Here is a 24,358-nt window from a genome sequence, read left to right as displayed (position 1 = left end):
CCTGCACCTCAGAAAAGTATATCCCAAACAACAAGGGCCCCAAGACAGATTCCTGAGATACACCACTCGTTATGGGTCGACTGCTTTAGTGGGCGACCCCTATTTTGACTAGGAGGATTCTGTCAGTGAGCCAGTTTGCTACCCATCTGGTAACATGTGGATTGATGCCTAGATGAGATAGTTTATCTATTATACCTGAGTGGGGAATAGTATCAAAGGTTTTAGCCAGGTCTAGGTAGGTGGTATGTACTGTCTTCCCCTAGTCCATGGCTTTGGTGACTGTCTCAAAGAAGTCGACAAAATTTAGCAGGCATGACCTCCCCTTGACAAAACCAAACTGTGCAGGATCAAGTGTTTGGAGGTTGCTAATGTCCTTGCTATTGAGGTCCATGATAATCCGCTCCATGGCCTTGCAGATCAGGCTAGTTAGGCTGATGGGGCTATAATTTCCTGGATCGGTGGATGTTTCATCTTTGTGCAAAGGGATAACAGTGGCTGTCCTTCACTTGGCTGGGATGAAGCCAGTACTTGGGCTTTGGTTGAAAAGGGTGCCTAATGGTGCTGCAAGTTTCTGTCTGAGTTCATGTAGGATGCAGCCTAGAATGTTATCTGGTCCCATGGAGGCTGTCTTTTTTGTCTTTGGGTGGGCAGTGATGACTTGCACCCTAGAGATAAGGGGGGAGGGGGGCAGGTGCTGGGGGTGTCCTGATTTACTGATGGGGTGATCATTTTAGATTCTGGTGGAAAAACTGTGAGATTGACAGCATGATTTAAAGTAAATTCTAAAACCAGTTTGGGCATGAATGAGGGGTTTGTTCTTAAAGACATCATATCCCTATGGTAACTGAGACAGGGTTTACCCACGATGAAAGCCTGCAACTCAGATACTCTCCTTGAGTATAAAACTGATAATTTCCGACCCATTCCTCTGTAAACAAAGTTTAAACAAGCAGGATACAATTTTTCTCAAAATTAGCCACAAATGCTAACACTCTAAATCCCAAATAATAGTACCTGACAAGAAACTTCTGATATTATGAAAAATATTGGGTTTCTTGATGGGGAAATACATTGTGTGTGTGTGTGTGATTGTGTGTGTGTGTGTGTGTGTGTGTGTGTGTATATGTGTTCCAAAAAACTAACTGCTAATTTTCTTAAAAGGGTAATCATTTCCAAATGCAATGATTCTCCAACAGGGACTTGCCTGCCAGAAACAAAGCTCTAGGCTGACTGCTGCCCCTGAGAAGTTCAAGAGATGCTTCTTTTTGAGATGTCAAGAAACACTGAAGAAATCTTCACTCTGATTGCTGATTATTCTCCATGGGATTAGCTAGTTACCAGCTGGAGTGAAGGAGTATGTTTGGGTGTGTGGGGGCAGTTGCTATTTTCAGGGAGGGAAACAATCTGTATAGCTAAGGGCTACTGCAGCAGTGGGAATGATGAATATCTGAGTCTGTAGAGATTAGCAAAGGAACTGTGAATTTTGGAATGCTGACAGAATGAATCAGAAACTGTTAACTACCAAAGTTTAAAATAAAGACATTCCTGTGTTGAAACTTAACAAGGCAATTCTGGTGTATGTTAAGGCTCTCAGGACAGTCATCCTTACAGGTTATATTTTAAAACAGAGTGAAGTACTCTTTTTTTTTAGACAAGTCACAGAAATACATATGCTTTGCGAATAAAGTAAAACCAAAAAGGCTTACACTAGTTGTGAAATAATGGCTACAGAAGGCATGGATGACTGATTTTTGATAAACCTGCATAGACAATTTTTTTCTGATAAACCTCTGCGCTTCTTCTTGTACCAAACCTGAATGAACTGTCTCTCTACAGTAGGTATTCGTCTCCTCAATGTGCAACCAAGGTGAAATTTTGCTTGGAACTGTGAGGCTATACTCTGTCAACACTAAGAATCTATGACAGTGAAATGTCTGGAGGAAGCCATAGAAGCTCTTTTTTAAAAGTACACAGAAAACAAACATGCAGTAGCAATGTACTGCAGGCAAGCCCTGCAGTAGTGCTTGTGGTAAAGCCTGCCTGTACAGGAGGAAACAGACCAAGCTCTTCTGTAGTATTAAGAATCTGCAGCAACAAGCTACGGCCTTGACCAGGAACCATTACGTAGCATCAGAAGGTCCAAGTCAGGTGCTGATGTCCACAAACACAAACAATGGTGATGATATGGAGGCTTTTCCTCCTACAGTAGCCAAAAGAAAGGGATGTCTTTAGTTGGAGTGGGAACTAATCATATTATGACCATGAACCTGCCAAAACCAATGGCAACAAGAAACCAAAAATCACGATTTTGTCCAGCAGTGGAGATCCCTCTACAGTGAGGGCCTACTTTGAATTTACACACATGTCTACACCACTCAGAAGCTACCCCAGTCACAAATGATCAACCTCAGCCACTTAACACAGAAGTGGCTATAACCCAAGACCAAAACCTCTCTAAAGAACTTTGAGCTGTTTGTCATGGACTGTTTCCTAAGGGCCTTCCTCACTGCTACTCAAAGACTGGCTACACAGAGGAGTCCCTCATGGCAGACCAGCTAATCGAACTTGTGGAGAGAGAGATGATGTTGAAGTTGAAATGGTGCCTGCTTTTACACTAATGACAACCAGCACCTCACTTCCCGAAGTGATAAGTCAAACCCAGTTTGGGAGGTAAAACCCAGGGATGAGTCGCTTGGAGGAGGCTTAATGAAAAAGGTCTGAAAAGAAATATGGACCAAGGATAAAACTGACCACATCAAATGTTTAAGGAACTGCTAACAAGAATATTTAGTTAGATATTGTTCACTGATGTCTGAACCTATGCAAGGTAACATAAGCACTAATGTTTTTATCCAAACCAGTCACTGTACAGTGAAGTAACACAAAAGTGTTTGTGTAGACACCATTTCTATGTATATGATAAAATATGAAGCGTAGGTAGAGGGTCACCTGTACAATCCTTTAGGATTCAGGCAGTATGCTAAACTAGAATTATAGACTCCCACTGGGCTAACTAAATACCTTGCAAGTTCCCTGGTTTAACATGCAAACTTATTTTTGCTAATGATTTTCCCCAGTCTATGGAGTTGAAGGAAAAACTTGTGTGAAGGAATGGTGTGGAACCATATTTATTTTATTTTTATTTATTTATTTTACATTTGTTTACCGGGTTAGTCTGACTGGATACATATCCCTTTTCAGCAGAGACCCGGGGAGAAAAGCTCCACAATTAAATAGAACAAACAATACATAGTCTAAGATCAGAAACATTCAAAATACAGATAGATTGAATACAAGTATATTCTATTAAATTCCACAATTACAATGTTGAGTAGATACCCAAATATTTAGATAGGTTGAGAAGTAAAGAGGTTTGCGCTTTTAAGCACAAGGGAGAAGGCTATATCTTCATAGACAAGTCGAATCTATGGTTATAGGAGATTACAAATGAAAATTTTGGTAATGAGATTGGGTTAGCTTCAAGAGGAAATTTACAGTGTGTTCAGCACTCTGATGGGATTAAACAAGAGGAAGAAAAGTCTGTCCTTCGAGAGAAGTCTAGAAAAATTTACACCTTCTGTAAATGATGCGTCTATATCAGCATTAGTAGGAAAAGAATCAGAGCCCTCAACCTCTTAGACAGTTCTGTGAAAAGTGAAGTGCTGATTTAAGAAGGGTCAGTGGGAGGATCCATGGTAAGTTAGAATATATAGATGATGTCAGAAGACATTAATAGCGGAAATGGTAAAAGTACTTACCCACATTTTGAAATGTCTAGTGATCTTCCCCATAGAGTGGAGAATGGGGAGAAAGCATGTTAAACAGTTATTTTATCAACCTTTAAAAAAAAGTGTGCTAAAGTTAGCCAACAATCATGCAGTAATTTGAACAAAGAAAAATAGAGAAAAAAATACTATATAGGTTTTATTGATCTGGCATGTGTTCTTCATGTCCTGATCATCAAAAATAAATCCCGTTATAAGCTCAGGGGTAAGCATTATGCTAGCAGCCCTTGTCGGCCATTTTAAACATAGCTAATTTCCTTAAAGGCAAAAATCAAACCCTGTACTTTGTTTCCCTGAGGTAAACACCTTAACCATTATGCCAACCCAAATGTTAATTAATGTTATCCATTAATGAAGTACTAGTCAAAAGAAAAACTATGGATACAAAGGAGCCTTTAGTTAAGATATTAAGAAGACATCATATATTTTGGTAATAACGGATTATGCACTTGAATTGCCTGAAGCTACTGTATTAAGAAGAGTAACTGCAAATGCTGTAGCTAAGGAATTAGTAAATCCATTTTCCAGAGATGGAATTTCCTACAAAGATTCAGACTGGTTAAGGGGTCCCCATTAAGTCAAAGGTGACAAAGGAGTTAGTGGGGCTGTTTTAACATTAACTAACTCCAATGTTAGTTTATTACTCACAAATGGATGGGCTAGTAGAACAGTTCAACAAAACTCTAAAATGAACGTTACGTAGGGTTATATATCAGGATGAGAAAACTGGAATACCCTATTGCCTTACTTAATATTCACCATGACAGAAGTATTTGCAGAATTTAGTCCGTCTGAGCTGTGACAGAGGATATATCTCAGAGAAATCTGAGATATAGCAAAGGAGATCTGGAGAGAAGAAAGCACCCATTTTAAAAGTGTCTTGCAGCATGTCTCTAACATACAGGAAAAATGATGATCCTCATGCCCTTTCCTTGGGAATACTTAGAATAAACACTTAGATCAAGTGCAGGCCTCTCAAAAATACAGTTATACAAGCATGCCAGTTTGTAAAATGTTCAGCATGGTTGAGAAGGTGTCATTGCTGCTAGTGCTGAGTGACAAGGATAATATGAAGAATAGGAGAGGTGAACTATAAAATCAGATAATCCATAAAGCAGAAGACTGAACAGATTTAGCATACAAATGTCATAAATCCCTGGAAAAAAGAAGCACTTTCAGTACAGGTTTCTACTAGCAACCCTGCTGTTCTCTCCCCTGAACCTGAAATTCAGATAGACAAAGAGTTGTCTGTACAGTAAAAGAAAGAGATAGAAGACTATCTAGAGAAACAGGGATGTATTTTCAGTGCTGCCCAGTAAAATTAACTTGATACAGTACTACACTGTCTCATTACCTGGGAAAATGGTTAAATTAAAACACTGAAAGGTTCGAGATGTCCAGATACAGGAAATAAATGAAGAGATCTAAAAGTGGTTGCAGTAAGATCTAACAGAGAAATGTCTTATAGCAGATGAAACAGCCTTTAGTTCTGCTACCCAAGCGTAACTGCAGTATAAGATTTTCCAATGACTTCTCTCACCTGAATGAGATCTTAAAAGTCAATGCTTATCACATGGTTGATTGGTTTCTTATCCAAAAAAACAAAAAATGCTTATCCCATTATCCAGGTAGATGAGCTAATGGAAAGGCTTGGATTCACCAGATAATTGGTTACACCGGATCTCACAAGGAGCTACTGGCAGATTTCTCCTTACAGAACTAGCCCAATAAAAGACTGTCTTTAGAACCTCTGAGGGGTTATTCATATACCAGATACTATCATTTTGCTACATGGGACCACATTTCAAAGGCTAATAGATAAGATACTGTGGCTCCACACACGGTATCCGGATGCATATCCTTAGTACAAACTTGGGATGCTTTGTGGACAGCTGGAGTTACAGCCCAACCCTCTAAGCACAAAACCAGACTGACAGAGGACAGGCACTTTAGTTATGTAGCTGGGTGTAGGATAGTAAAACCCATAAAGAGAAGGGTGAAGCAGTAGAAATACTGACACAACAACAGACTAAATGTCAAGTAAAGGCTTGTGAGCTTAGCTAGATATTACAGAAATACATACCAAACTTTGCAAATGTGGTATATCCACTGACTGAGCTCATCTAGGCTAAAGTGCCCCAGAAATAAAATGGAGTGATGAGGCTGACAAGGCATTCACAACCTTAGAATAAGCTTTATGATCATCCCCATTTACTACTGAAACCTGATTTTTCCAAACCCTTTGTGGTGTACATGAGCACATCAGAGGTAGGCTTAAGGTAGGCTCTTACAAGAGAAGCAGAGTAAGGAACAACTTGTATACTTCCTCAGCAGATAACTCAACCTTCAAGAAGTCAGATATGACTCTGCTGAAGAAAAAACACTTGACCTTAAGTGGGTCTTCAGTCTCTCTGGAACTATTAACTGGTAAACTCCTTTACCTTGGGACCATACCCTATTATTATGGCTTTCTATGCATAAGGACAGAATCTCCAAATTAACACAGTGGGCCATGGCTCTGCAGCACCTTTCCTTTACAGTTCTGTATTGCCCTAGTCCTCTCCATGCCAAGTGGGCAGCCACTCTTATGTCTGCTGTCTGTACACTGCTGATGTTCAACCCTCTGATGACATTGGGGGTCATGTAACATAGTGGCCCTGGGTTAGACAATAAATGGATGACATTTTAGTAAACAATGGCTGAACTGCCTTTGCCTTTAATAACCAGAAGGCATGAAAGAGTTATCTTTCACAGCTTTTGAATCAGGGTAAAGTCCTTGTTGTAGGATAAGAAAAACCTCATAGAATGAAGGTACAGTAGAGGTTGTAAAATTTCAACTGGGAGAACAACAGAAGGGACGAGTATTCCTCTGCATGAGAACATTTTACTGGGTTAATTGAGAGGAAACCTGCAACTGCGGAACAGAATATTTGGGCTATAAGGAGAGACCACTATGTAACTGTGGATATAGCCTTATGAAGTGAATGGAGGCTGCCTGCTATCAGTGTTAATTTGGAGTGTGTTAGACTCAAGGAAGAAGGGTTGTCAGCCCCCAATTGTGGGACTTGCTGCAGAAGAAGGGTATGATCAACTGTTTTGTTGTGAACACTATACACTTTGTAACTAAGTATGCTTAATCCAGCAAGAAACGGTGCATTCTTTGTTGAAAATGACTTTGATGGTAAAATACACCTGCCCTATCTCCGTGCTCTCCTTAAAATCTGTTGTATTCACTAGACTGAATGAAGTCACATATTTTAATTTATTTTGCATGGGAAAAGGATGTTTAATTAAGTATTATGTTCTGTCTGAGACTAAACATAATTATGCTGATTTACATAAAAATCTCACACCTCTACTTTACTAAATTAACTACTGCATGGTACTAAGACTATGTTTTGGAACTAAGCTCCCTAGAGTATCTTACTTTATAACTTTACACACATGCTATATATGTATATGGGTCTACTTCGAAATCTCTACACCCATATAACCGATGAAAATTGTGAAAGATGAAATACCCAGAAGGTGAAATTTTTCCAGGGTAAGTAAACACTTGCCCAACATGTCCTCTTCTCCACTGTAGCTAGTATATATAGTTGGGGGATGTGGGGGCATAGACCCACACATAAGTGGGTTTTATTTACCTCGGTGTGTGTTTTAAGTTTGAGCAAATGTTTACTTGCCCTGGGAAAATTTTGCCATTTGGGTATTGCATCTTTCACTACTATTGGACGTCAGTTATATGTGTGTCAGGGTTTTGAAATATACATATATATATATATATATATATATATATATATATATATATATATATATAGGTTAGGTACTAGGCTATTTGCCCAAAGGCATTTATAAGCCTAGGCAGAATGTGTTGGCTTTCGCCGCCCCCTTAGATTAGTTCCCTGTGCCTCTGTCCAGCAGAGCCACTGAAGTGATCCCCAGGGTAAACTTTCTGTTTCCCATTCACTCGTCAAGGTTTCTCTTGAGGAGTGTTAGTGAGAAGCTCTGCCTAATGTAGATTGGAATCTTGTTCCAAAGCATGGGAAGTCTCTGGGACAGGAATCTATCCCTCCAGCACATCCTATTTATTGTTGTGGTGAGGTTTAGATCCCTAGAGTGTGTGGCTCAACGGGTATGGTTTTCTTTAGGTGGAGCATGTACACCAATTCAGGGTTGGACATGGCCTTGTATGTTAGGCAGAGATCACCTCTGAGTAGGCGGTATGCAACCGAGTACAGTTGGAGTTTCTTCAGTCTGTATATATATATATATATATATATATATATATATATATATATATATATATATAGACACATATATATGCACACACACACACACACACACACACACACACACACACACACACACATTCTCTCTTTCTCTGTATATATATCTATATACATATATATGTATGCACGCATACATTGAAAGTACAAACTGTCAAAACCACAAAATGTTGAAACCTATTTTATACAGGGAAGGCAAGCCCACTTCCACCTCCCACATCCCCCTGCCAATTATACAAACCAACTTCTGCACTGAATAACAGGTGGCAAAGGGCAAATTCCATTTTCAACATTTGACATTTTGTACTTTTAACTAAATGGCAAGGAACAATATATATGAGCACAAAACAATGCACATAGTGAAAAAGATACACATCAATGTATTAAGTAAATGATTAAAGAGACAGCATCCCAAAACTGGAACTGACCATATGGTAGAGAAAGCATAACATTGATGAAGTCTTCATTCACAGACTGCACAGTAAGAAAATCTTTTAAGATTTTCAGTGATCTAATTAAGAATGTATAAGGTGCTTTTTTTAAAAGTTAAACCCTCTGACAGGGAAAAGGGGGTTCTTTGGTTTGCAATGCAATATAAAAAAATCTGTGTGCAAACTTGTAAAGCTATTATAAATTGCCTACATCGAAAAATGAGAGGCAAAAGAGGTAATAAGCAAAACAGTAACTGCACTGCTGTGAAGGAAGGTAATCGGATGCTAACACCTACTGAGATGTAGTAACATGGATTCACAAAAGAAACTGGTGCTGGCCAACTAATCTGGTCACAAGGTATGCTGTGGTACAGCAGAATGAAAATGTTTTGCATCAGAACATTTCTAATAGGCAGGAGCAAATGGAAGTTTTGCAGTCCAGTGCTACAACTAAGTAAAGTGACACCTTATTTGTGAGTGATGACTCTTGAAAATTTTTCTAGGAGACTTGGCAGAGATGATGCTGAAGATCAGAACTTTGGTTTTAAATTAGACAGTGTTGTTAAGAAACAAGAACTTGTAGAAAAGAACAATTAAGCTTGTCACATGAAATATATTTGTGAGACAAAGTGATAACCCAAAAACAGAAAGTATAAATGAAATACTCCCTTGATGGTATACAGCTCTAAAAGTTAAAGTTAGAGCATTACCTAAGACAGCCAGGGGCACTGTCTTAAGAAGACGTGATGAAATTCATTGTTAAATATACATTTTATGAACATGAAAACAAAATGACGGAAAGCTTTACATGTTTTTTAGATGACCATGACAAGCAAAGGATATTGCAAAATAAAAAAGAAATTACTGACTTGTACAAGAGACTTTAAGAAGTGTGAGCAGCAAGACACAAAAGTAAACCCCTCATCACAAGCCAAAAGGAAAAAAAGAGAACACTAACCTTTTTGTTGAAACTTGAAAATCAAAAGAAAGCAGTTTCAGACCAAAAATAACAATCTGTATTTACAGACTGAAATTGAAAAATGTATGGCAAGAGCTACTACAGGTTAACAATGCCTCGCTTGACATAAAGAAAAGTATCAGAATGTTCAAACTAATAAAGAGTTGTTCACTCATCTGTGCAGGCTCATGGCACAGAAAAGGGCGCGTGCTTTTACCTGCTTATGCGAAGTGGTGATGGGAAGGTTTTAAAAAGATTATATTTAGAACTTTAAAGTGAAAAGTTTTTAGATAGTGCCATATTATAGATTACTGATGATTTTACTGTTGTTGATGATATAATGTTAACACAAGTAAAGAAAGATTTTGGAATTTATAAGGAATATACATAATAATATATATGGTACAGAATTCACATATAGAGAATAATCAAATACAGTTTTTGGATGTAATTTTATTTAACGATTCCAATAATAGGATTTGTGCTATGATAGGGAGGACAGTAACTGCCTCTACTAATTTCCTACATGCTAGCAGGGATCACCTTACAGTTTTGATTGATTCACCACTGCATAGTCAGTTACATTTTGGGGAAAATTATACAGTAGAAAGTATACAGAACTTGAGTTATTAGATTCAATTAGGACATTGTGTAATGATGAAGAAAGACAAAATACATATATGCCTTGCAGTAATTTACAAAATTATACTTGATACAAAATGAAAGAATGAATATAAAAGCTTCATCAGATGGTAATTTAACACAATTTTTTAACTTATAGAATGATGAACATAGCAAAGAAATATTGTCATGTACTGCATTCAGATGAAAAGCTGAGAGATGTCTTTCTAAATCTCCCTAGATTTGTTTTTAGAATGGGAATTAGTATAGCATATTGGATACTACATAGCAATTTCACATTTATGAAAAGAAAAGGGTAATTACATTAGGAAGTAAAGGATGTGGGGATTGTGAGGCATTCAAGTATATATTAAAGGTGATGTTTATAATATAAATGGTGAAAGGTTTATTGTCCACAGTCAGAAGAATATATATTAGAGGGGATTATATATGTTTTGTTTAGTGTCTGTTAGAAGGCATACACTGGGGAATCAAAATGTATGGTTAAAAGAAGAATAGTGCAACATGTAAGCGATGTTAAGAATGGAAGGCTTAACAGCCCAGTCAAGAGACACTTTATGGATTTGAAACATAATGTTAAAACTTTTTCCCAAGTATGTATGTATGCATGTAGTTTTATTTATTTATTAATTTATTGCTGTTTATTTGGTGACATTAAGTGTGCCATTGAGTTAATGAGAATTTACATAAGAGCAAGGTTTACCAGTGACTATGTTAACTCCACCAACTACATATCATCGGGTCTCATTGGCTGGGAGTGAGGCAAAAATCTTTGATCTAGTGGGGATCCTAGTCACCCTTGCAGGATGTACACATCCACTGATCTTACATATATACTATATAAATGTACACATTATACAAACACACAGAGATATAGATACATAGCTGTGTGCATTTATTTTATACATGCTTGTGTGTGTGTATGTGTATGTATATATATATATATATATATATATATATATATATATATATATAGATAGATATATACACACACACACACATATTTTTTAAGTACAAGTGCTGGAATAACACATTTTCAAGCACTGTTTCAGAAAAATCTTTCATTTTCTGAAGACTACATAACATTGTAGTACAACTGATAAATGAAAATGACGTACACTTTTTTTCAACATCATTTTAATGCCACTATGTTAACTATCATGCATTAATCTGAAGAAATAGTTTTATTAAATATTTAGCAAACAGTAGCCCTGCCATATTACCTGCTATTAATAAAAAGGAAAACAAACTTACCGTCCTTCAAATCTGTGTTTCAAAAAGTCAAACAGAGCTTTTTGCATCATGTCTGTCACCTTGGTGAAGAAGGATAAGATAGGTTAGTAATCAACAAATGAACCTGGACAATGAAATACATGTTAAACAGTTTCAATTTATGAACTAATACTTTCATGTGAACAATTTATGGCAAAACATGGCTGATATGATTTCTAGAGCAAATATTAAGTCATTACTTTGTTGCCATATTTCCAATTTCACAAACTGTATAACAAAGTTTGGTATCCAACAAAATAACCTGGGAAAGGAAATACATGTTAAGCACCTGCAGTTTGCAAATTAGTACTTCAATTTGTAGGGTTTATAGCACAAAGCAAATGAGTAAAGCAAGATTTTAGTAGTTGATATGACTTTCTCAAGTTTTAAATAATTTTCTAGCTAACATGCTTCTAACTCTACAATATGTAAGAAAACAGACCTAGTAATGACTTCCAGTTACAATTAAATTTGTTAACATAATACTCATAAAGGTTAAGATGCCCCCAATACAAATAAATCTTCATGAATGGCAAACTGATTTCACAAACTACTTACTGCACACACTTGTGGGAGCAGGTGTTCACATATTGCAAGTGTTGCAGATTGTGCTTCTTATACCTTCATAATATAAATAACTTTTACAAAACCACAGCATTTTATCTGTTTCAAGCAGACTTTGTATAATAAGGCACTTGTCAGTGTGAAAAACAGTTTTCCAAGACACCTGTGAGATCAGTTCCATTACTAAAAACGGATATAGTTGCAGTGGTTTTATCAAATTAAGTATGTAAATATGACCGCGACAAATCATACAGTTACTCTGGTATCCTCATGGTCTTCTCCAGCTCTTGGGTATGACTCAAGAATCTTTAGATTTAAGACAGCTGACCCAGAATGCAGCACATCCGGTTTCTTGGTGTGGCTGCTGCTATTATTTTGCAAATCAGTTTGCTGCAGCGGATAAGTACATTGTTAGGAATATGCATTAACAAGCCATTCCTCATTCACATAACATATTCAGGTCATATGAGGTGTTCTTGTTCTTATTAAAAAGAGGTTGGGCAAACTAATTTAAAAAGATTTTAATAAGAAATAGTAGACAAATAAGAAAAAAAAACATTAATCAAGTATTAAATATTCAAAAAAATGTGTTCTTTAACATGACATGGATATTAGCAATATACATATAATCCCAGTAAATACCAAGTCTTGTTTTATATATTACAGACACACATGATAACTTTATATCTATACCTCTCTATTTATATAGATAGATAGCTATACACATATGTACACAAATAGTGCCATTTGAAAGCACTCATGAAAACGGTAATATTAAGTAGAATTTCCACAATAACATCAAATACACAATTACAGTCTGCTGAAAAAAGTACTGGCAACAATTATAAATAGTTGGAAAAAAAGAAAGAATCCTCAAAATCCCCTGACATTGGGCCTCCACACACTTTAGCATTCTCTTTTAATGGTCATAAGACATCAGGGATGGGGGCAAAAGTAGATTTCCAATAATCATTGTATTGTCCCAATCTGGAAGTTTCTGTGATCTCTGAATCAAGATTATTAAAACAGAGGTGCTGTGAGGGGCACAGCCCCTATGTTGGTGGGTAGTGGGGGCTTACCCACTGTAAAAATGCTAGTATGTTACCAGAATCCAAATTCCCAGTTGTGATTCAGTTTGTACTGTCATTGTTCACTCACAAATTTTACAGGAAATAGTAATGCAGACATTAGAATTCAGATTTCTGCTTGAGTATGTTATGGTGTTATCAAAGGAAACCCTGTAGTATTTACATATATTTTACAGTGTTTGAATTGACAGACATGATTTCATGTAGAGAACTCCACAGTGGTGCAGCGGTTAGCGTTGCCACCTCACAGCAAGAGGCTCTCTGGTTCAATCCTCGGCTGGGGTGCCTTCTGTGCAGAGTCTGCATGTCCTCCCTGTGGTCATGTGGGTTTCCTCCAGGTGCTCCGGTTTCCTCCCACATCCCAAAGACATGAGGTAGGTGGATTGGACACTCTGAATTGGCCCTAGGCATGAGTGCGTGCTTGTGTGTGCCTTCTGTGGAAGGTTGGGCGCCGAGCTGGAAACTCGACACCATAAAACTCCACTGCCAATCATGAGCAGACACATGATCCGGTGTGGCGACCCCTAACCTGGAAAAGCCGAAAGACGAAGAAAGAAGATTTCATGTAGAGAACTGAACAAGGCTAGGTATTAGCAGATGAAAGTTCAGCGGTAAAAGATTTCCTTTTTTTACCCATTTTCCTTAAACTGCCTCGAATTTAACAATTTAAAACTGCATTACATACTACCCCATTCACCATCATGGTCAGTACACATGTGTCCTGAGTAAACATAGACATGTATACAAACACACACACACACACACACACACACACACACACACACACACACACACACACACACACACACATACACACACACACACACACACACCATCATCCTAGACGGATGAAGCAGAAGTTCACAGCCCTTACAGAGACCTAAAAAATATAATGATCTTACCTCATAACCTTTCAAAGAAGGCCCCACTAAGACCACTGGTCGCATTGAAGGCACTACATCATAGGGAGGAACATGTTCAGTCTGCGGGAAGATGAAATGTTGTGGTAAAGCATTCCGTAAACATGTACTACACCTTTATGATTCCACAAGTATGTGAATATAAAACAGATTAATACAGCAGCAGTGCAGTTCAGTGGCAGGCATAAGCAAGCGATAAGCAAGACTGAAAGGATATCATCATTTATGCCACAAGTGGCTGAAGCGTAGAACAAAAACTAAAACACTATCACAAAATTAAAATAGTAAGAGAACAGCAAACACTGCCAAAATATGCTTACAAATTTATAAATTAAGATAAAATAAAACATTACTGCTTTTGCAGATCATTAATTTATGTTTTCTTATTCTGTGAACATAAAATAGAAACATTAGTGTAGCTGTCTCTTTTTTTTCTTTTTATTGGAGAAAATGTTACCTCCTGTCATTCTTTTTCATCTTGGCAGTGCTGTTTTATGAACACTTCTTCTTAGTAAAACTACAGTATTCTTGTTTCCCTTTTCAGACTGGCTAACTTTCTACCTTTGGTCTCCTCATAGTGCTTCACATATCCTTACTGAGTAAAGTTATTTACAAACAATACAATCTGATCATCACTAACAATGTAAATACAATGCTCACGATTTCTGGGTTTACATTACATATATGTGCTGCTCTATATCTCTGTATTCATGTACACACATATGCATACATGTGCATAATGTGTGTGACTTTCGGTGGGATTTAGAAATATGTTGTGCTATAATATACCTATTGGTGATACAGAAATGGCATGCAGACTTCATGCACCTGCCAAAAATATTTTTTTGTGGATTACATTCCCTAGTGGTGTCTGCTGCAAATGGAAATAAGCCCAAAACATGTATAATTTATGGTACATGGTTCAGCATGCATGACATCACACAATGTATTTAAAATGTCACAGCAGCACTGTCTTGAATGTAGGCTATTACTGACCCTACTGTACCTGATCACAGCAGTATAACACATCTTCTTGGTATAAGGCACTGATATGTGTTCCAGTATGATACCAGTTATCTAGGTGGTTAGCCAGTATGATAAAAAAGTTATTACTAAACAAAGTTTTCACCATTTTTTGCCTTTTATAAAATATCATGCATATATATATATATATATATATATATATGTATTTATATATATATATATATATATATATAGATAGAGCAGTGTGCTGTGTTCATAATGACACCACTCCCATAGATGAATGACCAAGTCATGTCTCACTAAGAAGCTAGACGCATTTTTTACTAAAATGTTAACATATACTGTACGCAGGAATACAGAATGAAGCATAAAAATGAATCTCTAATTCTGAACGACATTTCCTAGACTGGGACAAGCACATAGTATTCCATTAGTAAGTATCACTGGTATAATACTTTCACTTTAAATACTGTCACCATTTATATCACCTATCCAATATCCTAGGCTGGCTGGTATGTAAGACATCAACATATGTATGCAGTGTAGCCTGCATGGATGACAGAATCAGTGTTATACTCTGACAGTCATTCATTTATTAATTCATGGGTATGACAGCAGTATCACTTGCAGGATGCTGAAGAAGCCAAAGCTTGCATGGAAATGATTCACTCAGCAAGTATGTATATTAAGATGGAAATACAGACACTGTGCAGCACCTCCAGTATGGAATATCACTTAAACGTTAGTTATACAACAGCTGAAATGGACAACATCCTAAGGTACATAGCACAGTAATCTGTGCGGTTATTACTTGGCATATCCCTGTGATTTTTCATTCATATTTGTACAGGTCATATTTTCCAGGCTGTACCACCAAGGCAGCACTTCAAATTGCCTTTTTTGTATCACAGAAGTCCTGTTATAGTAATGTTGCACATTTTTTCACATACTGAAATGTTTGCACAAGTCAGTGGCTAATATTTCTCACTTAACGACAGTAAGACGTTATCAGGGATTGCTGTTCAGCCACTGTATGTTATGAGAAATAATATCAAAGGGTATTTGTGCCTGTATTGTGACTGCAGTTGCATGTTTTGTGTGGATGATGTATTCATACTCATATATTCCCTGGATGAGACACAAATTAAACTGCACCAGCTGCTGCATCATGGTCTGATGGTGCAGTGCAGTTCTGCTAATGGCCAGATGCTGCATCACAGTCTAATGGTGCACTGCAATTCTACTTATAGCCAAATGCTATGCGGCATTTTGACGGTGCACTGCAGTTCTGCTTACATCCAGGTGCTACACCACAATCTGATGGTAAAAAAAAGTAAAGTAATATATTAAGAAAATGTCATATATCAGAAATGAATACTATTTTTACTTATTTGAATGTCTGCATTAAAAATACTTACATGGAATATTAATGGTCATTCTGGTTAAGTCAAGAAAAGAGAGATAACTGAGGTAGATAAAGAGTCATAGGACGCAAATAGTAATGTTATAAGAGATACAGCTACAGAGAATCAAATATTATTTGAAAAAGAAGGGATTCCAGCAGGAATATTCATTTGAAAATTGAGGACAATAAAAATGGGGCAATAATATTGATAGGGAAAGGTGTGCCAATAACGATATAAGAAGGAACAAACTAAAATTCTGGAAGTTTTCCAGTGATAACATGCTACTGAATGGTGTAATAACAAGGTAGGCAAACTTGTTTTGAATGAGATTTATTTTTTCTTTATTATTTCAAACTGTTGACACTTTTGTAAAGCAATGTTTAAGCTAATTGAAAACAGCAACGTGTGCACTTCCTGTGGCAGGAAAATGTTTGCAACCCTGTGAGTTTTCTCTGTGAATGTAAAAAAGGAGATTAAACAAAAAGCATGTATGAAACTTGTAATGCAAATGTAAAATGTAACTTTCTGCAGTTTCTTAGGAAGAAACTAAGTGATGGTATACAATTAAGACATTAAGGGTGTTTGGAGTCTGGAAACCAAAAGGTCATAAAAATGTAGTTCTAAGACCCATCAAAGGACTTTGAAAGGAAGTAGTCATTAGTATCCAAACAGCTAAGAACAGAACGTAGAAGCTCTCAGTGTGGAAGAACCATATTTTGACTTTGAACTACAACTAATGTAATGAGATGTAACTAACCCTATTTGTGTTGGATCAGAAGTGATATAATAAAACAATATTATACTCATATATATATATATATATATATATATATATCAATTATACTTGGAGCAGAAGCCACAGTAAAAATGAGTCTTGCTTGGAAGCTCCTGATGACCACATTAATGTAAGTATGTTGTTTGCAATATGCCCTGCGTATTTCAAGAATTTGAAGAGTAAGAGGGCAGTATAATTTTAGTTAAAGAGAGCTAAGTTATTTCTCTACTTTAGAGGTTTTCTACAAATATTCTGTCTTATACAACTGAATATTATTTTACTCTCCTGTGTGAAACTGCTTATATTTTCTTCCTATTTAATCTGTATCAGCGCTTTTTGTTTAAATAAATTTCTAATTTATTTACTTTGAAGATGCAATGGCTGCTATTAATATATTTAGACATTATCTATCACTGTAGGTTGGCAAGCTATGGTATCTTGCTCCTACTCCTCAGAATGCTCAGCCCATTATTATTTTGTGTCCATTTTTATTTTTATTTTTATTTTAATTTTACATTTGTTAACCAGGATAGGCCACTGGGTAAGAGCCAATTTTCAGCGGAGGCCTGGGGAGAAAAGCTCCAGAATTAAAATTTACATAGGTATTATAAAGGAATAATTATACTGATGTGATAAGAGAAATAAAACTGTACAACTGGCATCTTAGGAAAAGCAATAACAAATATGAGAATAATTAATAGTACACAATGAGCAATAAACATCATGCAAATTTGTTGATGGAGGCAATAATTTTTTCTATTACTTAAAAGTTATTTAACAGAAAAAAATAGGTTTGTATAAATAAAAAAAGAGGAGAAAGGAACTGGAGGAAGGGGATGCAAAAGAATGAAAGTATACATTCAAGGTTAGATAAGAAGACATATAGGGGAAGATTAGCCATGGTGGATACAGAAGCAGATCAATTTGCTATATAGATAGTATTTTACTTGCTTCTTAAATAGAGTTTTGTCTGTGATGCTTAAAATGTGTTGAGGAATGTTGTTCCAGATTTTAGAAATGTAGTGGGAATAGAGGGAATCCACAGCTTTGTTTTTGCTTTTGGAGACTTGTAGAAGGTTTTTGTGACTAAAATGGAGTTGACGAGAAGTTGCATTTGGTTAGAGAAGTTCTTGTAAGGTGATTTTGTCTGAGTGGTACACTAAGTTGTGGGTAAAAATGAGTTGGATATAGATCAGATGTTGGGGAAGTTCTAACCACTTTAATTATCGTAAGGAGGAGCAATGATATGATGTGTAATTTGGCTATTTTGTTATAGCAGGATTCAAGTTTGGTAAGTTCTGTTTTGCTAAGTGTGGTAAAGATAGGACAGGCATAAAATAGAGTAGATAGAAGGTGACTTCTACAGATATCTAATCTGGCTCGGTTAGTAAGAAATGGCTTAATACGGTAAAGAGAGCCAAGTCTGATATGAGTTTTTTAATGGATTGAGATATGTGAATATCAAATTTCAATCTATCAATGGTAACACCTAGTAGCTTAGTTTGAGAGGTGGTGTTTATAAGTGGGTTGTTAGAGGAATGTATGTGGAAAGAGATAGGAGATATGGATGATTTGGTGGGGAGAAAGCGCATAAGCTTTGTTTTGTTTGGGTTCAAAATAAGATTACATTTGTTTAGCCAGGATTCAGCTTGTATAAAGGATTGTTGTATGATATCCTGTAGTTGTGAAAGGGATGATGAATTACTTATAAGGGTCAACTCATCTGCATATTGAATAAATGTAGCTAGAGGAGTAGATTTATGCAAGCAGTTAGTGAATATGTTAAAAAGTAAGGGTCCTAATATGGAACCATGTGGGACTCCAATATTAACAGGCAGTAGAAATGATAGCTCTTGTTTCTACCTGACAGCTTGTTGGCGTTTAGTTAGATAATATGGAACCAAGTTAGGGTAGAATGGCTGATATTTAAAGTCCCTAGTTCTGACAATAATTTCTGGTATGCGACTGTGTCAAAGGCCTTAGATAGGTTCATAGGTTCATAGTTTAGTACTAAGCTAACTGCCCTTGTGAGCCATTTTAAGCCCAGACAATTATCCCTTGTGAGACTCAAACCCTGCACCTTGTGTTTGTAAGGCAAGATCAAGAAAGATAGGAGAAACATATTTGTTTTGGTTTCTATAATAATTTACAGTGTTGATAAAGCTTAGAAGGGCTGTTGTATTGCTATGATGGGGGCGAAAACCATGTTGAGTATGGGATAGAAGGTTGTTTGATAGGAGATGATGTAGAAATTGGGAGTGAATGCATTTTTCAAGTATTTTAGAGAGAGGAGAAAGGATAGCAACTGATCTATTGTTTGTGAGTTCTGTGGAGTTTTCACCTTTATACAGGGGAGTAAAGTATGAGATTTTCCAGAAAAGAGGGATGTAGTTTTCAGAGATAGAGTGATTGATAAGGATTGATGTGGAGTATGTGATAACTTCAGCAGCTATTTTGAGAAATACAGATGGTAGATTATCAGCAGCAAGGCTAGTAGTTTTGAGTTGTTTTAAGAAGTTTTAAATACTGTGAGTAGGAACAGGTTGTAAGAAGAAAGCACTTGTGGAAGAATTATTAATGATTGAGACCTGGGGTGTTGTATAGAGTTTATGAAGTAGGAATTAAACTGTGTAGCGATGTTATCCACTGAGGAGGATGCAGTGGGTATAGGTGTAGTAGTGTTGCCAGGCTGAAGAAGTTTGTTAATGGGGAACCAAATTTTTGGGGGGATTGTTTTGTTGTTTCTGTTGTGCGGTAATGTAGTACATTTTTATCTGCTTTTATTTGGTATTGAGCTTTATTTCTAAGCTGTTTGTAGATGTTTAAATTATCTTGGTTTCTGTTAGTTAAATAGTGTAACCATGCCTTGTCCCTTTGTTTCATAAGATCTTTTGTGTCATTTGATAGCCAAGGTGAAGGGTGTATTTTTATTCTAGCAGTCCTAAAAGGGACTAAGCTATTTAAAATTTCCAGGAAGGTAGTATTAAAATATTGAAAGGCATTTAGTGGTAATATTTTTAGGGGATACCAATTAATTTGTTGGAGAAGGGAGTGAAATGCTTGAGTAGTAAATTTTGTTTTATTACAGACTAGTCGGTAGACTGATTGTCTAAGTGGATGTATGTTATATCTAAGCAAAAAAGTGGGCAGATGATCACTGATACTGCAGGGAAGACATCCTGCTTGGGAGAATGAAGGATATTTGTTAGTGAGGATCCAATCAAGAACAGAGTGTCTGTTAGATGCTTTATCTATTCTAGTAGGATTCTGTATCAACTGGAAAAAAGCCATGTAGGTTTATAAAGTAAGATGGTTTATTCTTGTCATAGGCAGTCCAGTCTATATTAAGGTCACCCATTATGATAATTTCCTGATAATAGGTTAAAGATAGCCAGTGGAGAATTTCATCAACTGTTGTTGAATTTTCACCTGGGGGAATATAAATGGCTACAATGATCAACAGTTTATCTTTATTAATGTTTAGCTGTATTTCAGAATTGTTAAATGAAGGAAGATTAGTATTAACAGGTTCTAATGTTAAGTTTTGCTTGAACATTATGGCTACAACACCTCCATGTTTATTTTGATGATCAAAATGAAATATGTTGTATCCAGGAGGTAGGATTTAATTGTTTTTGATATGTGGTTTGAGCCAAGTTTCAGTCAGAATGGTAAAGTCAGGGGAATATAAATCTAATATAGCATGTAGATCATGGACCTTATTTTGTATGCTCCTCAGATTTAAATTAAGAAACAGAAGACAATGTCCTTTCGGGTGAGGGGGGATGATATTAGAATCTTTTGAGAAATGTGCAGACCTTAAGTTTAGATTTGCTTGAGGGCCAGGGTTGGGATGAATGTCACTACTCAGTTGTAGTTGTGATAATAAGCAGAGTATAGCATTTATATATTTTAATAAAAGTGTACGGTTAGTTAAGAGAGTTTCAGATTTAGAAATAGTAGCATAATATTTGAGTGGAAAGAAATCTGCATGAATAATGTTGTGAAGACTGGGTGTAATGTAAACATTGTTAAAGGGGTTTTTGTGAAGGAAGATGTGGAGTGGTGAAGGTTTTGATTATGTATGGGGATGTGGAAGTTTGTTAGAAGGCAGAGAAAGATTAGTATGAGTAAGTAAGCTGTGTGGAGTGATAGAAGTTTTAATGACAATATAACTCGATTGTGTAAAGATAAAAGGAGAAGAAAAAGGGTTTAAGTTTGAAAAGCAGTTAGAGAAGGTAGTTCCATGGAAAAAGTAGGAAGTAGGTAAGTGTGTTAGGAGTGGCAATAAACTGATTTAGATAGTGTCTGAGGAGGAGGAAAAGAGAGGGGGAGCTGTAATGTGATTGGATAACTGATGATGGGATAAGAGAGGGGCATACTAGAGTTTTACTGGTTGTGAAAGAAAAGAGGAGTGGTTAGGGAAAGATAAATGTAGGAGTAGTGGGGTCAGGTGGGAAATGGGAACACGGTAGGGGAGCGAAGAGAGCCCGAGCGTAGTGAGGGTGAACAGAGGGGGTTGAGCCGAGGATGACCACAGAGCCAGAAACAATCAATTGTCTCACCACATCAGAGGACTAAAGGACAGCAGTACGGTATGGCAACAGAAGCAGATAATGCTCTGTCAACACTGATAAATAACTTTAAAGGGACCAATAAATATGCTTATGACAGACAAATGAGCATAGCTAAGAAAGGACGAGGTTGGGGGGTGGGGGGATTCCAGTAGTGTGCTTTCCCGGCAAGTTAAAAATAGAAGAGTTCAGTTAACACAATGGAAAAACAAATCTGTACACTGTAAACGGCTTCCTAGTGAGCCATTAAGGATTGCCATAAGTATATTGTTGAAATATGAGCTGTCTGAAGCTCCATAGGGTGTAGAGCACTGTAGATGCTATTTCAAAATGGTACTGACGGCGACAAGTTAAACAGATCATTAATGGCCGCTTAGAAGGCAAATAGTTTGGGACAGAAGAAGGACCTACAATAAAAAAGAGAGAAAAATACAGATAAGTATTACAATGATTAAATATTATTAGTCCCACTATTTCTAGTGACAGCCATAATACGTTAACACCATCAAGATGATTACAAATACATGTGTAAAACAACTGCAATGTCATTTCTACAATGCTGTAATACTACATAAGATACAGAACAAGTGAACAGAGACCATAACAGAAATAAACTGCTGAATTGTGCTATGCTGTGGGTGAAAGAAATGAACAGGTTTTAACAACAGTGTGCCAGACATAAGATAGTAAACTATCAGCGCTATAGTGTTAATTAGTAGAGCACATATTCTGTCACAAATAAGCATATAAACATACGTTAAACAAAGGGACTACTCGCTAATAAAAATAATTATAATATATATTCATCTACTAAGGAATGATATAGTAACTGTTAGGTCTGTAGCCCATTAGGTTTAGACTGTTAGCAGTACTACTTTGACAAGTGGAACTGTAGAATTCTGCAAGTTTTCCCTTGGAACTCTGTGTGTGTGCGTGTGTGTGTGTGTGTGTGTGTGTTTGGCAGAAAATAATTTGTTTGAAATTCAGTTACCATAGATAGGGGGCTACTGGAAGTCAATTTGGTTTACAGACAAAATGGTGGGAGAGGGGCCTAGGGTAGAAGGCCAATGACTCAGCTCTGTATGTGGTCACTGCACAGTCCAGGTCTTGCCGTGAAAGTAGAAAGTCCATACCAATGGCAGCAGTGCATACTTTATGCTTACGGCCAAGCTGCATTTGGTGAATTGGTTATGTAATCAGATTGTGTGTGCACTTTTCCATACTTTAGCCTGTTCAGTACTACTGGTGTGACTCAAGAGACCACTACTCTGGTGGCTATTAGATCTATTTGGGCAATGAAGTAGAAAGGACTGTAACTACTGTCCCCTGCATATACAGATGGTACATTAGTTGGCAGCGTTGGAATTAAACCACCTCCAGTGGCAAATCGATTGTTACAGATTTGTAGCAAGAGTCATCCATCATTTATGGTGGGCAGTGGGAGGGAGGGGATTCAAACCTCATCATTACCAACACGATCAGTGATAGATGGGAAAGGTGATTACTTTATAATGTTTTTAAATTCCCTTTTAAAACAAATATTTTACAGCTTTGGAGAATCCCAGGGGGAAATAATATGCTTTCAAAAAGGGTGTTTTATCTATAAGTGGTAAATGAAACATAGCTAACAGCAATGAAAAAGTATAAGGAGATCAAGAAGGAGAGTTATAAATAAAGTGAACATTTTAAAGAACTCATGAAAGTGTTTTGTATGGAAAATGTTTTTAAATTAACATGAGACCATATAGAATTCATCCACTGGACAGCACACTGGTCCAGTGGTAGTGTTGTCGCCTCAAAGCAAGTGGTTCTCCGGTTCAATTCTCGGCTGAAGTGCCTTTTGTGTGGAGTTTGCATGTCCTCCCTGCATTCATGTGGGTTTTCTCCAGGTACTGCGATTTCCTCCCACATTACAAAGACATGCATCTGGAATGTTTCTCCCCGGGCCTCTGCTGAAAATTCACTTAGTTCCAAAATGGACTTTCCTGGCAAACAAATGTGAAATAAATAAATATAGTCTTCCCCGAGATATAGCATGTCACCTATATTAGAATTTATTGGAAATTACATATCAAAGCAAAGTGTCTGTTTGACTGACAGCTTTGAGATTCACTCATTTACTATGTCTGATTATGTCCCTACAATGACTAAGCTAGGGATACTAAGAGAAAAAAAATAATAGTATTCATGTTTCCCTAAATATTTATAAAAAAAAAAAAAAAAAAAAGATTTTAGAGACAGGGTAATACACAAATTCTAAAATCTTTTAGTGTGTATATAATTTACTCCAGAAGGGGGTAGACAGTGTCCAGAAGAAGATGAAACTGAATTTAAAAACTATGGCATAAATAAGGAAGGAAGATGTAGAGCAAAGTAGTAAAAACTATTTATAAAGGTTGGCAAAGATAAGATTGCTAGAAAATAAGCAAAGAAATCTTATGAAGTAAGAACAGGAACAGATGTAAATAGCTAAGACAAAAATAAATGAACAGATGGATAATATACTTGAGTGTAGGAGTACTGCACCTAAACAATTACATTTTGATAGCAATCTTAGAGTGAAGAAATTGTTAGCTCAAAATTGAGGTAATAAAAGGTAGAAAGATCACTAGTTTAACTCAAGAGATCCTAAAAACAAGGGGAAAAAAAGTCCCTGAGAAAATGTTGGAA

At 36.6% G+C, this 24,358-nt stretch overlaps 1 protein-coding gene across 11 annotated transcripts in view; it reads right to left on the bottom strand.

The window, feature by feature from the left end:
• The window catches only part of CACNB2 (calcium voltage-gated channel auxiliary subunit beta 2), a 1,902,347-nt gene that overhangs the window by 250,766 nt on the left and 1,627,223 nt on the right, over nt 1–24,358 (bottom strand). For all 11 annotated transcript variants that reach the window (XM_044064636.1, XM_044064629.1, XM_044064630.1 and 8 more), the window contains exons 7-8: nt 13,932–14,012; nt 11,360–11,418 (exon numbers count right to left, since the gene is read on the bottom strand). In XM_044064636.1, the coding sequence (XP_043920571.1) occupies nt 11,360–11,418; nt 13,932–14,012 (140 nt within the window). The remainder of the gene's footprint in view (nt 1–11,359; nt 11,419–13,931; nt 14,013–24,358) is intronic.

This window comes from Protopterus annectens, chromosome 3.part0 (assembly GCF_019279795.1).
Source record: "Protopterus annectens isolate FY-2018-M chromosome 3.part0, PAN1.0, whole genome shotgun sequence".
In the NCBI taxonomy this organism is placed as follows: Eukaryota; Metazoa; Chordata; order Ceratodontiformes; family Protopteridae; genus Protopterus; species Protopterus annectens.
Note: the sequence above shows the minus strand (reverse complement) of the source record. Positions and strands in the feature narration are given on the sequence as shown.